Raw genomic sequence first — 15,692 nt, forward strand, 5'->3', positions numbered from 1 at the left:
TTCGCTTTTGCGCTGTGGGCCAGAATACCATGCGCATTTCACACTTCACAGTGGTGGTAAATACGACTGACAAAAGTTTCCCTGCTGCCTTTTGGCTAGGTGGAGAGGTAGTCTTTTGCCCATTTTGGCGCCCCCCCCCCTTGGACGGCGCCCGGGGCACGTGCCCCCTCCAACCCCCCCCTAGTTACGCCCCTGATAATTCCAACTGAAATGGTAAATTGAGGTTAATATTAACGTAATTAATCATTAGGGTTGCAATTGTTTATATCCAAAAATGCTGTAAAAGTTACGATCATTGGTAATTATTAGTTAAACATAAATATCAGTTATTATTAAACACAACTTCTACTTAATACTTAAATCGGATAGAAATATAAAAAGTAGATGAGTTGACCGTGACGTCAAGCACTACCTATATTAGTTTTCATATAAATTCCATACTTATTAGCAATTTTAAAAATGAAAAAGATTTGACTAGTACGAGAATAGCCTATTGAAGTTGATAACATTTATTTGATCAGTATTACTCATATAAGTCGAACCAATATAAAGCTTTCAGTAAGCAGGCCTCTGCAAAATCAAAACATGTAGAGCACTGCACTAATTAAGTGCATCGATGGAATGGAGGAGAAAAACTCTCCGGCGTCACAATAGACGCTCCCCGCACCCGGACACGGCAGGCACGAGGCCTCTCTCAATTATTACCCGGAGATATTTTCATACCCGCATCGTGCATTTACGGGTCCGTTTTTACAAAGGTGTCTTTGTGCGCGTATGAGCAAAAGTAAATGAATTTCAGGAACCGAATGAAGCTATTTAAGTAAATTGGTAAAGTTTTTTTATATAACTAACTCGATAATGAAATACTTAGGTATTTTAAAAGTAACGAACCGGACATTTATATGAAAGTATCATCGGTGTCCACGCTTTGGACTGATAAGATTTACTATCGTATAACTATTATTGTTAACAAATATTATAGGTACCTTAAAATATTTCCAAATAAACAAATAGCAGAATGGGGTATTCAATACAAACGCGAAACCGCTTTCCGAGGAAGCTTTAAATATTCTGCGTCCCGCTGTTGGAACAACATTCCGCCCCCAGTGAGAAACCTGCAAAATATATATAGTTTTAAAACAAAGCTCAAACAGTATATGCTCAATCACCAGCTTAACCAGGAAACCTGCAGATTAGAAACCAGCTGCCTGTAGTCAAGACTCTTGCTGTTGTTGTATTGTATTGTAAATTTTGTTACTTACCACAATGTTCTTGTTCCTTCCGCATAGGAGTCGACACCATTCCCGACACGCCATCCTTTTTATCTGTGTCATTTTCATTATGTTTCTATTTGTTTAACTTTGGTGTTGTTTTTGTTTATATATTTTAGCCAACTTTGTAACATTGTTTTCATGACTAAAAAGTTAAAACTGATTGAGATTTTACATAATATTATATTAGATTCACTCACTTTATTGTTTGTCAAATCTGTCATCGAATTTAATTTCGTGTAGCTACCGCTGGCGCTAGTTATGCGCGCTTAATGCCGCGCCACGATGTGACCCGACCGGATTGTACAAGTACGATCGGTTAATCCGTGTACTTAATTCATCTCTTTTTGTATTAGCTGTGTAAAATGTGTGTAATCTATTTTTCGGTTTATTTTATGTTTCTTTACTAATTTTTTTTTTTGTCTGTTACCTTCCGTGATTATTTCTCACTTGATGGTCTAATCGGAAGATCAGCGCTGGAAGTCGCCAGCAACATGCTGAGATGGGACCATTTCGTGACACTTTATTTTTCACTATGTTTTTTTTTTTTCTATGTATGTCTGTTGTCTGTGTGTTTACGAATAAAAAACTATTCTATTCTATTCTATTCTAAACAATACAGCAAAATGGACAGAATCACGATATTTACATTCTGTTTTCAATCAAATCGGCTTCCTCGAACCTTTCAATATAAATAAAATAAAAACTATTGCAATATACAAATACAATTATTTCATCCAATATCTATTGTTTAACCTTAGTACGGTAGCATCCGGGAACTTAAAAATGTATATTGCACGTAAAACGCAGCAGTTGCATGGAACCGGAACGTTTCAAGACGATGCGAGGAAATGAAAGCCGTCGCGGAAGCTTGCGGGAAATTACGGGCAGCGCGGCGTTCCCATCCTCTACGGGACATATGTATATTACATTTAATGGATTACCTACATATTGGTGTACCTATAAGTTGAATTAAAGTTTCAAGTTTCAGGAAGTAAGGAATCTGTTAAACCCCTCAAATGGCTCCTTAAGCCAGTTGAGGGTAGATGAAAATATTACACGATCAAATAATGTAGGTTAAAGTCAGGTCGTTCAGTGACAGATCCAGGCGGTTTTGTATTTGGTTGGTTAACCAATAAATCTTATAACTACCCGAAAACGTAAAAATTGTTTGTTTACTTTTATTTAAATACCTAAAGATACAGACTGTAGGTACATACACGAAGATTTGAGCCTACAATAATTTACAATAATCCGTGTGATTCGAAATAACAGATAAAAATAACAAGTAAAAATATCCCTCCCACTTAGAGGCATCACGATTGCGTGCACATAACGATAGAAGAGCCCCATAACGATATTATATTCGCTACAAATTACCTAAATATACTTTTCAATTCTGTGTATCGTAAAAATAAATATGTATTGTTGCTTCATGCTGCGTCTTTGTACTCTAGATCTTTGCAACGTGTTTGGACATGAACAGAGGTGTCTAACTAAACCACTTATTCACTATACAGTCTATACAGGTGTAACACAAATATTAGGCATCCGTTTAAGGGGGCATATTCGGTGTCGCATTTTGATTAACAAGAAATCGAAGATTTTTTTTTATCTCAGGCAATTTTTGGCATTTGTATGCCCCACACGCCCTATAAAAAAACATGTCAATTTTTTTTTTCTACTTTTTCCTAATCAGAACCCGGTACCGAATTAAACGGATCCCCCCTATCATATACCTATATGTAAGACGTGTAAGAAGGTAGTTCGGTTTTTGAAAACCCAAAAGAGTTTCGATGTTTGCATCCTTTATAGGTTTTATTCTATAACAGAAACTATAGGTATTTACTTATATTCTATTTATGAAGCGTTGCGTGAAATAATTATATGTACATAATTACAAATATAAGGTCCACCGAATGTCAGTACCTAGCGCGATATTTTTTATATAAATGTTATCTGTTAGGTCCTGTATAGTAGTTGTAGTACCTGAGCGCCTACCGCGAACGATGTTCCACGTGTTGCCTCTCTGTTGCACTTGTAAATTCGTACGTAAGTGTGACAGGGAGGCAACACGTCGAACGTGGTTCGCGGTACGCCCTCTGCAGTGAGTTACGCCTCTGAGTAGGGATTGTACTTGTACTGAGCGAAGCTAATAGATGATACGCTTACAACGCCACATGCCATGCAATGATAAATTGTAACCAGTTACACACCGCATAAAGAAGAAGTTTAGTAAACTAATTATGCATAAAGCAATCTGTTAATAAATTGTAAGTTTCTTCGAATTTAAACTGTTGTGAGACATACTAACATTGAATAATGTTTTTTTATTCTTTTTTTTGTTTTTTTATTTTTTTTGGTACGCGATACACGGTTGTCGTGAACGCTGCTCGCACTGTTAGTGCTTGAGAAAGGAAACCTAGGCTCTCCGAAACATGTCGCGCGAGTGACTAAAAACAAGTGAGTCTAAACCGTAAAATTATTCAATGTAAGTTTCTTATCAGTGGACTTATTGTAAATTGTAATCAGTGGAGTCTTCAATAGCCCAGTTGGCTGTAACAACCGTCTCGAGGTGGAGAAACGTCTGGTGTTCAATGGCTTCTCGAAGCGATGAAATATCCAATTTACGTAATACCTAATGTTAGTTATTTACCTAGCCAGTTATAGGTTGCAAAATTTTTGCCACAATTGAACAACAAGCAGTATATAAAGACAAGAAAATAATCAGCATTGTGAACATCTAACCTTTGTGTACAAATAAGTACACTCGGAAAGAAGCAACAATTTATCTAGCCCCATTTGAAAATGACGCAAAAATAATTCTAAATGCACATTTTTGCTTCACAAGCAAGATTATTGCAAGATTATTTAAATAGGTACGGTATTCTTCAAAAGCAGCTGGATCGTCAATTCGTTATATTAGAAAATAACGAAAATTTTTAAACACAATTTCTGTTTAATAAATCGGATCGAAATATAAAAAGTAGGTGAGTTGAATGTGACGTCTATATTAGTTTTCATATAAATTCCATATTAGCTATCGTTTTGATAGTTCTAATGGCTCCTCTACACGATGGGCCAGCGCCGGCCACTCCAGGGGACGCAGCGATGCGGTAGAATGAGATAGCAATATCACTTGCTCCCTCTAACGCAGCAGTCGGCACCCTTTTAGTAGCTAAGGGCCACATAGCAGTTAACGAAGTGGACGCGGGCCGCACTTTGTTAATATTTATGACATTATCAGACATTTTCATTTGTCAATACAAGATACAAACTAGCCAGGGAGGCTCGCGGGCCGCTGGTTGCCGACCGCTGCTCTAACGCATAAATGCGTCCCTTGGAGTGGCCGGCGCTGGCTCATCGTGTAGAGGAGCCATAAAAAAGAAACTGATTTGTCTAGTAGGAGAATATACCCTATTTACGTCGCTGTAGCACACATGAGACCACACACTGACCTGCTCTCGCTCCACGTCCAGGTAGTTGTGGGGCACGTAGCCCTCCTCGCCGCGGTAGTTGCGCGCGCGCAGCCAGCCGTCGCCGTCGCCCTCGCCGACCACCTCCAGCTGCTCGTTCTCTATGATCGACAACTCGTCTGGATTCTGGGCCTGCGAGAGGAAATAAAACGTTAATCAAGTAAAAAAAAAGTCAAAATTTTGCTATTTAAAATATATTCTTACAGAACAACAAATTTTTAAACTTAAAACTAGAAAAAAAATATTTTAAATATATAAAAACATTATACAGGTTTGACTGTAGATAAGGCATTCCCACCATACGTGCATATCAAAAGGTAAAGCTAGGCATTGTCATTGCAGTATGTTAAACGGGTGGCTTCTAATTTTCTTTATAACATATCTAGGTAAATTCAGTATTTTTCAGTGTCACAATGTGAGGACCATAACTTAACCGCACTACCTGTCTATTTAAGTAAATAATTCATATTTAATTAATGATCCACTATCCACTGACTTGCGTAGAATTAAATTGACCCGCGCTAATAGGTTCAGCGAGTAATGGGAAAGCTTAGAGAGCTTGAAATGATCAATTGTTCCCAATTCTAATCAACAAATGTAAGACGAAACAGGAGCTGAGTTTGAAATATTTTAGGTAAATATACCCGTCTCGCTAACGGAAGCATTAATCTGTGTTGAAAAAATCATTGCTCTAGCATCAAAACCCACGGAGGAAACAGTAGAGTACGTTTGTATGGAGAAATGACCACTCCTGTTGGCTCTTAACCCCGAGTTGAGATTAATATAGACTGACATGTATAGATCGGATCAGCCCCATCGAGAACTAACTTAACCCGTCAATTCCTTTTCATTAAAAGAAATACTCGTCTGAAGAAACTCTTAAGAAAATTAATACATTTACTCTGCTTTTCTAATATAAAGTGCTTATTTCTATCGGGGGAACTAAATCGGCCTTTGATAAATAGAATGCGCCGTTTGAACTTAGTTACACGTTTAAATTATTTTGATATGTTAACCCTCTGATTTTATCAAAATATGAAAGTAAAAATGTAGTAGGTACCTTCAATTAACTCAAAATATATAAAAAAAACTAGCCAAGTGCGAGTCGGACTCGCGTTTATAGGGTTCCGTACATAAGTCCGACTCACGCTTGACTGCACATTTCTAATAGGTTTTCCTGTCATCTATAGGTACTTAAAGCACTATTTTGTGTATTTTTTTTCAAAATGATAGACCCAGTAGTTTCGGAGATAAAGGGGGGGGGGGTCATGTTTTGGCTACTTTCTGAAATACCTTTCGAACCAATGTATTTTAAATTTAAAAAAAAAACATGCCGTCTTTGGGTCACTAATTTACATACATAGGTATGTGTAGGTACCAAATTTCAACTTAATTGATCCAACGACTGACCAGTTTTACCTTATTAGTTCTAAATTCAAATAGTGGCCACGAAAATTTTACTTTTTTAATTAATAGGAATTTTCATTGTACTCAAAAACAGGTTCCGGACAGGGCACGAGTGTTTTAATTTGAGATTTTCATCTCGGACACAAAAAAAAACGCATTTAGAAAATAACCCGGTTGAATAATCTTCTGTGCCGTTCCGTGTTTAGGTACGCCCAGTAATTTCAAATACCGATTAGATCATAATAAAGGTACGTGGCTACGATTCAATACCACTCCAAATGCATCACAGTATTACATTTCCAATTTCAATTGCACAAGAGGAGCCTTTAAATTAGTCTGGCGGGACTATTGGCTTTGATAACTTATACAACCAGTCTTGTTGCGTTTTGTGCATAAATACCCCCTATTATGTCAGTTGAATGCGAATAGCAATTTCGAGGAGTACCCGTTGGTTAGTTGGCTCCAACTGTACCTATATCTGTCTCTCCTATACCGCATATATATTTAACTAACAGACTCTTCATAATTGGAATTTATTGGGGATTTTCGTTTACTTTAGCTTAGCCTAAATATTTTTATTATAATAAATAATATTTTAGGTAGAATTATTTTTGCCCCCGCCTCGGGCTGCTCGCCCCCGTTGACCAGATCCATGAGGCGCGCCTCCAGCTGTGGGAGTAACGTGTACGGAACTCACGGTGTAGGAGTAGAGCGCGGTGCACTTGTAGAGCGGAGCGGCGGGCGCCTCGACGCCGGCGGCCGGCGCCTCGGCCTCCGGCTCCTCGCCCCAGTTGACCTGCGTGGGGTCGTCCCAGCCCACGGCCAGCTGCTCCATGCGCATCCTCTCCTCCTCCAGCGCCGCTGCGGAAGAAACGCTTGTATTCCAGCCGATCTCCCGAGAATCATCCGCGGGTGGAGGCTCCCAACCAACCACCCTCCCTTCTCCTGTGTTACACACAAATAAAGAGGCCTTCTTTACATTTTGCCTCTGGGTTTGAGCCTGGTTAGATTTGGGAACTCGATAAAAGACAAAAGAATGTATTATTGTAGGTAAAAAAACTGAGAAGTAATTTACATATTTTTTAATGCATTAATCACAGAGTAATTCTATGTAAAGCCTGACAACAGTTTATTTGACCCTCGCCATTTTGCGGATTTTCAATGGTACTAATTTCTTTTACTGGCAACAAGTACTCTTTGACAACGAACGTTAGATGTCATCAAATGTCACCGATGTAAACAAATAGAAAATATCTACGAATATATTCAAATATAAACGGTTTTATTACAAAAATGCCAAAAAAAATCCAAAGATGCGAAAAAAATTGTAGTGAATGCAATCAAATACTTACAGCTTAAAAAAGACGAAGGATTACATAGCATTCCAATAAACAATGTTTTAAAGTTGGTTGTTGATATGACCGGGATTGACATTTTATAGTGCGGTTGTATTGAACTGGTTAGTTGTTTGGTTTAATATTAAATATTTAGAATCAGATTTCGACGAATAGGTAATATAAATAGGGAATATTAGGCAAAGCTCTGCGTAGGTGGCACCTTTGTGGCATATACAATAAACAAACCACATTGACACATCACACGTCACGTCAATCACATATGGCCTACCGCGAAACAAGAAAATCGACTTTCGTTATCTAATAAATCTTCGTTATCTAAATTTTTTTTTGACCTTTAGTTTTTATTCTAGAAATTCTAGACTAGTATTTTTTTATACAATTATTTTTTATGTTTGATGGTCCTTTTGTGAAATTCTTAGTGTTAAATGTGATCTGTATAATAATCCAATGATATCATGGAATAATATTAACCATCAATAAATTGCTCTAATAATTAGATTAAGACTAATAATTAGATTAAGATTAATTACGATTCATAAGAGCTTGTTGGTAGGCCTACATGTATGTATGTATGTTTCGATTTTTGCTTTTACCGGTAGGCCCCGTAGCAATGTTTTGACATTATACGAGTATCAACATGAAGCCAATGCCCACTACCCCGACTATACATGACGTACGCACATTATTGCAGCGACACTGTCTCAGGGTTAAATAAACTGTTGTCAGGCTATAAAACAAATATAAGTGTATCATAATTATAAAACCAAATACAGTAAGCTCAACACGAAACTTCTGCACTTACTCATCTGCTTTGCCACTATGTTAAACTTTCAAGATGGCAGAGCTACCCTTATAAGTATCGCTGCACTCGCACTTACTGTCGACCTCCTCGTCGTGTTCGTCCTCGTGCTGCGAGCCGGAGGTGGTCCGTTGGTGGCCCGACACGGAGGCGGCCGGGGCCTGCTCGCCCTCCGTGTTGTCGCTGTCGTAGAATGAGTCGGAGCTCGGCTGGTCCTGGAACATACGCTGACATTACTCATTTTGTAAAGATGAAAAAAATTACAATATGAGGATTTTGTATTAGTATTCGTAATATACGTAATACGATATACTGGAATTAAGTAAAATCATATCACGATAATTATTTTAATAGGTTGTGGCCTGTAATACGAGCAAAAAATTAGACTGTAGGCTGTACTCCTCATACTGACCAACATTTGTTCAGCAACTTTTAAAAATAACTTGTGGTTTGTTTTTTAATATGCTGTAAAGTTTATTCTAAGACGCAATGTATTGCGAATTTTGTTATGTTTAAGGCGTGACAAGCAACGTCAATCACAATGATATGGCGTGGCGATGGCGTCCATTGAAGATAACATTTATTTTGTATGAAAAATCCCTAAGACTACCTAGTCTAAATACTTCATAATTTTTTAAAGTTGTTCAACAAAAGTGTCACCGTTTGAGGAGTACAATCTATGTTTTAATTATTTGCTCATGTTACAGGCCACACCCAGTATTTATTTAAACGTGAAAATAATAATAAAGCTCAACCATTTCGCGTGTTTCATAAATAGCAATATTTATCAAGTAAGGCGTGGGTTGCTTACGTAGGTGGCGCAATGAAATATTCCGAGCGTGAACTTTGAGGAATCAAGCATCAAGGCCTCCCTCTACTTAATATAGTGATGGGAGTGTAGTGGGTGAGCACCTTGTCCCGCCCACGCCTCGTACATGATTCCTTGTACACATCATACGTATACTTATATTACTTATATACATATTATAGTAACGAGAAATGTAAGACGTTTATGATCGAGTTGTTTGTTATTGATTTATAAGTCTTTAAATGACGTTGGAGGTGCTGACTGGAACTGCGCGGCAGCGTGTCCTGCACGGCCAGCAGGTCGATCTCCTGCAGCCACTCGTCCACCTCGCTATCATACATGTACACTCACGGCAGCCCCGGACGCGTCGGTCCTCACGCTGAGCAGACTTGAGCTGCGCGGCAGCGTGTCCTGCACGGCCAGCAGGTCGATCTCCTGCAGCCACTCGTCCACCTCGCTATCATACATGTACACTCACGGCAGCCCCGGACGCGTCGGTCCTCACGCTGAGCAGACTGGAGCTGCGCGGCAGCGTGTCCTGCACGGCCAGCAGGTCGATCTCCTTGAGCCACTCGTCGACGGGCGCGCTGCTGTTCCGCAGGCACTCGAGCCGCGCCTCGTACTTGGCCTTCGAGGTCTCGGAGCGGCGGATGTTGGAGCGCAGCTCGTCCATGCGCGTCTCCAGGTCCGGCCCGTTCGGGTCGTTCGGGTCCGTCTACGAACAAACAAGGAATTATTATCTATAAGGACTGTATTTCTTTCTGATTTTAAAGCCATATCTGACCTCACTTGAAAATCATAGGTCCCTTATTAGTTTCGTATCTGCTTTTACTACAATTTTTATTGGTTGAATTGAACATATCATATCATATAATCATTTTGAGTTATCTTAATTTTGAACTTTTATTTATTAAATAAGATTATGTAAAGCCTCGATGCGCACATACCTACAGTCAGCAGCAGAGGTGTTTATTATTAGGTATCTGAACACAACTTTTATGTTAAGAGTAGAAGCGTGCGCAGATCATTTTGGTTATCTTACAATGCTGCGGATTGTTTATCTCTAAATAAAATTATAATAGTATTCACTGAGCCGCTGTCCGTAACATAAATCATTTATTTGCGTGAAGGCCTTATCATGACAAACAATAGATCTACAACGGCATAGTAAATGACTAACGATAGACTTAACCTACGTGTAGGTACACGTATTCCTTGTAAATAACCTGCTACTTAATTGCAATAAATGGCACCACCCGCCGCTTCACACAACTGGAAATATTACATATACCTACTTACGAGAACGCGGAGTGCTATATTTAAAGGGTTCCAGGAAAAACTATAGGCATAGTGAATCTTCACTTTGTATTTTCGTTTCAGACTACTCTGAAACGCAAAAGCGTTTCCCGTAAAACCTTACAAGTAAAAACTTGTCCATTCTCACAAATAAGTAAATAATGAAGTACGGTCAAATAAGGTACTAGACAGACCGAACGAAATACAACAACATACAGGCAGCAAGGCAATATGGAATATTCAAGCAGCGCTGGATAAAGTGATTCTTTCTCAATAATGTTATTTGGTGCACTGTTTTCGAACAGCATACCTACTTAACAAAACTTCAGTGAGACACAGACATATTAAATATATTAAGAACGGGTCACTCACGTATTTTAAGTCGAAAAACGCTCGACATGTTTCACTCCGTACCGAGGAGTGTCATCAGGAGCTTGCGTTTACGGTGACGGACCTGCGCAGACTGCGTGACCCGTGCGTGATACGTGAGTGACCCATTCTTAATATATTTAATATAGCACACCTACTTAATATCTCATTCTTGTTTGAGATCCTGAATTAAAGAAAAACCAAACCGATCCTGGTTATCTGTGCAGAGCTATAATAATCCCAGCTAGCCAGTGGCCTTCTCGAAACTGCCACCGTATTCATAAATTCATTCATTGTCATGCATTCGCACGCGTACAAGTTTGATTGCAATCACGACGTCATTCTCATGCGATGCGCCCCTCGGGACACAGCCTAATTTCGCAGGGCAGATTTGGCGGACTTGTCAAATTCGTACCTTCGGGTTTCGTTATTCTGCCTTTACGAGTATTCTGACAATATGTACCTAAAGGTACACTTCAATTGGTAATTATTGAATTTATTTAAGGTTTATTCTAATTGACATTATCGGATCCGCTTGCGAGGAAACTATTTAAAAATATAATCGCGGCACACGAGAGGTTGATCATCCCGGGTTGATCATTTGTGTAAATAACCGTCAAATGAATGAAAGGAGGACACGAACGAAAGGTATAACTGGGCTCCATAGTCACTCACCTTCTGTCCCGCCTCCCGCATGGCCTGGTACAAGTGCAGCTTGCGGGTGGCGTCCCGCACCAGCGCGGTCTCGCGCACGACGCGCGTGGCCCAGCGCCGCGCCTCCTGCGCCAGCGTCTGTGCCACGGACTCGGGCTCCATAGTCACTCACCTTCTGTCCCGCCTCCCGCATGGCCTGGTACAAGTGCAGCTTGCGGGTGGCGTCCCGCACCAGCGCATTCTCGCGCACGACGCGCGTGGCCTAGCGCCGCGCCTCCTGCGCCAGCGTCTGTGCCACGGACTCGGGCTCCATGGTCGCTCACCTTCTGTCCCGCCTCCCGCATGGCCTGGTATAAGTGCAGCTTGCGGGTGGCGTCCCGCACCAGCGCATTCTCGCGCACGACGCGCGTGGCCTAGCGCCGCGCCTCCTGCGCCAGCGTCTGTGCCACGGACTCGGGCTCCATGGTCGCTCACCTTCTGTCCCGCCTCCCGCATGGCCTGGTATAAGTGCAGCTTGCGGGTGGCGTCCCGCACCAGCGCGGTCTCGCGTACGACGCGCGTGGCCCAGCGCCGCGCCTCCTGCGCCAGCGTCTGCGCCACGGACTCGTGTTCCATGGTAACGATGTCGACGGGGTCGTTGTCACATGGCTCGTAGTCGTACTGTTCAACAAAATACGAATGAGTACTGGTGATCCATTGTTACTTTTGGTACTTATACCAAAAACATATTAGCATCACATGGGGAATTTTTGCATGAGTTTAGTTAGGTACAGATAAACCCATGTATAGGTAAACTGTGGTCGTTTGTACTGGGGTCAAATTCGACATGTACAACTGCCAGATTTTGCATCCACGTTAAATCAATAGTTGATTTTATTGCATGTTGATTCGATCCACTGTGGATAATATCATTTGGTTTGATTGTCACCTAACTGTGGATTAATAATATCAAAAGTTGACATTGTACGTATTCGAGAACTTATGATTTTTCCCACATCAACGGGAGATCAACGAAAAATATTCATCCGTTCGCCATCTTAAGTTATTTATTGAGATAACCTTATTGCTAATGTATATAATAACTGTAATAAAGAGAGGACGCCTCTGATATCGCTGTTGTAGCGACATAACGGACTCAGATCTGCGCGACTTCCGACTCAACAATTTGCAAGACATAGCGCAGGACAGGACCGAGAAAAGTGGCTCTGGCTTGTATCGGAGGGCAAGTCCAATTTTGGGTCATTGGAGTAAGTATGTAAAATATTCATAAGACAATACTAGTAACCTGAATGTGTTGCTTCAGCACCGGGTAGTAGAGATACACGCACTGCAGGTTATAGTCCCGGGTGAGCTGTTGTGCCTGGTCCCGGATCTTGCCGAACGAATGCTGGGTGGCGGAGCAGGTCAGCAGCTCGGTGCGGCCCATGAGGGTCAGGAACTCTGACACCTGGACGATAAATAGGTACAGTCAGAAGCAAAAGTTGCTAAGCGGGCGTGGTGGTCAAAATTACCTTGAGACGCTCTTATTCTCTTAACAATAAAGTCGCGCCAAGATCATTTTGAACATCTCGCCCGCTTAGCAACTTTTGTTGCTGACTGTACATTTTACAAACATTTTACATGTAGTGTACGATATAATATCACGCGCAAGATATAATGATCCATACTATTCTATTTTACTCCTAATCGCGAACTCTGGAACCTAAATTGAAAGATTTGTTTTTTTTTTTAACAGAATAAAAATACACTTGTTTCTCAATTTTATCTAGGAGCTAATACATGGAAAAAAAGAAAATATACCTACTGGCTCCAAGGTGATTAAAATCACAATTTCAAAATTATTTTATTATATAGATAAACCAACATTTATACATTTCTCACCTTTTCATATACGGCTGACTCCATGTTCTGCATGCAGGTCTGCAGTTCTACGAGGAAGTAGCGATTCTGAGGGCAAAAATATAATATGTAAGTACCTACTTTCATATTGCTGAAAAACCCCATGTGACCCACTTAATAAGTACATGCGTGAGAATCAATCAACACGTGGCAAAGGAAAGTGTTCTACTAACAGCAAGACACATAGACTCTGATCAGCCGGCCTAGCCAAGGTTACAATCGCTATCGCTTCGACAACGAAAAGCTTTACGTCTCTCTATCACTCTTCCTTATTAGTGCGACAGTGACAGTTGCGTTTCGATCGCTACGGAGCGTAAGCGATTGGCATCTTGGCTACGCGGCCTGGCTATGTTGGCAGTAATAATATATTTATACCTATCCTATATAGTGCCATACTTGACGTAGCACTTGGTGTAAATATGTACTTGGCATGGTCTGACTCTAACTGATCATTGGTAGACCTTATTTCATTGCAAGAAGGTTTATGTCTGGTACCTGATGGGCGTTGGCAGCGGCGATGCTGAGCAGATAGTCGTTCCTAGCGCCCGTTGACTTCTCCTCGAGTTGATCGCGACGCGACGATACCTTGGCGCTGTTCTTTTGGAGCGAGGTTATCGATTGGAAGAAAGAACCTTTCTTCTTCTTCAATCTACGGCAAAAAATAATTGGTAAGAAACGAGTAAGGTACTTTTTTATTTGAAGGAAAAATTAAGTGCGCTGACCAAACTGACTAATGACAATTAAATGGTTAGCAAATTGATGGACATAATCTAAATCAACGATGGCCGTGAGTGATCAAACCCGTAACTTTCTGTATGCTTCTCAATGTCTTTTTTGTCGCTGTCTGTCTGTCGCAATAATAACTAAATCCGTACTATATCCGTAGCTCCCACAAGGTCGTAGGTACTCGTACGTCATAGTTAGAAAAATATGGACAGTCAAAATGTAGGTACACTTTTTCGGCTCACTCGGAGACTGCTCAAGACCGAAGAAGGAGGAGGCCTTTACCCAGCCATTCCTCGATATTCCTGGCTCTTAAATATAAAAGAACTTACTTCTCCTCGATGTCTTTGGCTTTATCTCTGACGTCGTGGGCCGTGTGTTCCTCGTCGAAGTACAGCTTCTTGGTCTTGTCGACGTCGATCACTGTGAGTTGCAGCTCCTTGTGCGCCTGCGCCAGGGAGTCCGTGCACTGCACACAAATGACTAGGTTTAGTTTTTATATTTTTATATAATACAGACTCATACACAAACATAAGTATTGGTGGCCTTAGTTGTCTAGCGGTAAGGCGTGCTATTCTCTGAACCTGTATCGTAACAATGTGTGAAGTTGTAATAAAATATTTCGTTACTAAGGTAGGTATATAACTGTCAGTGTACATAAGTACCTATTATTAAAATCAGAATTGCCCGATTAGTACAGGAGGGCAGGAGGCAAAGTATGTTAGTTATTGTCATATGACGGTCATATTCGATCTTGTCAATGTTAGCAATAAGAATAATTGAACAACGAGACAAAACAGCGGCCGAGACCAGCGACGTCGTCGAATAGATCACTGTATTATGCATTGCATAAACGGGGCTAAATGACAATGCTACGCACACATGTCAATTTAGACCAATACAATAGTTGTGTATAGTCTATTTCAGGAATGTTGCGAATATTCGCATCCGCATCCGCGGAACTTCCGCATTATTATCAACATCCGCATCTGCATCCGCTTAAAATTGATGCGGAGCTTATGCGGATGCGGATGCCGAACAAGTCGGTACAGGAACGTCTTAGCGGCGGCGTAAGTAAGTAGTAAATAGTTATGTTAGAAGGGCGTGCAGGTTGTACAACGAGAAATTTTTGAGCCTTGATATTTTCTGTGAGAAACTTAATAGATTTAAAACACTATCTATGCAGTGTAATAATTAATAACCCAAGATTGGCGCTATAAAGAAATAATCTCAGTATTAGATGTTATTGCTTTTTATAATTTCTTTATTAATAAATAACAAAACCTTTTCAAGATTTCAGCTAGTAAAAATTGGTAACAATACCATAAGGTTGCTATAATACTCTTATTTTTATTTTCATCTTTTTTCTTTTTTGTGTTTTGTTTTTGCACGCAAAAATAGCTCTGTTTTACTGTGTAGAAACTACTTAATAAACATGATGTTCAAATATTCTCATTAAGGAAACTGTAAGTCTAGTTTTAAGAAAGGTTCCAGTGTTATATATAACTATGAAAGACTGTTTGTTTCTTAAATAAATAAATAAATAAAAAAAATAAGTAAGTCCTAGGTAATTTCGTCATTACCAGTATAACGAAATCGTCTAGATCCAGAAAAGTCGGCCTAGTTACTGTT

General features: G+C 40.3%; 1 protein-coding gene across 1 annotated transcript in view; it reads right to left on the bottom strand.

Moving 5' to 3' along the window:
- Positions 1-15,692, bottom strand: part of LOC134678767 (protein nervous wreck) — a 52,638-nt gene that overhangs the window by 17,244 nt on the left and 19,702 nt on the right. Inside the window, exons 5-13 of the mRNA XM_063537466.1 lie at positions 14,393-14,529; positions 13,833-13,986; positions 13,320-13,385; positions 12,724-12,885; positions 11,913-12,098; positions 9,598-9,834; positions 8,391-8,526; positions 6,852-7,015; positions 4,730-4,879 (exon numbers count right to left, since the gene is read on the bottom strand). Of these exons, the coding sequence (XP_063393536.1) occupies positions 4,730-4,879; positions 6,852-7,015; positions 8,391-8,526; positions 9,598-9,834; positions 11,913-12,098; positions 12,724-12,885; positions 13,320-13,385; positions 13,833-13,986; positions 14,393-14,529 (1,392 nt within the window). The remainder of the gene's footprint in view (positions 1-4,729; positions 4,880-6,851; positions 7,016-8,390; positions 8,527-9,597; positions 9,835-11,912; positions 12,099-12,723; positions 12,886-13,319; positions 13,386-13,832; positions 13,987-14,392; positions 14,530-15,692) is intronic.

Source organism: Cydia fagiglandana, chromosome Z (assembly GCF_963556715.1).
Source record: "Cydia fagiglandana chromosome Z, ilCydFagi1.1, whole genome shotgun sequence".
In the NCBI taxonomy this organism is placed as follows: domain Eukaryota; kingdom Metazoa; phylum Arthropoda; class Insecta; order Lepidoptera; family Tortricidae; genus Cydia; species Cydia fagiglandana.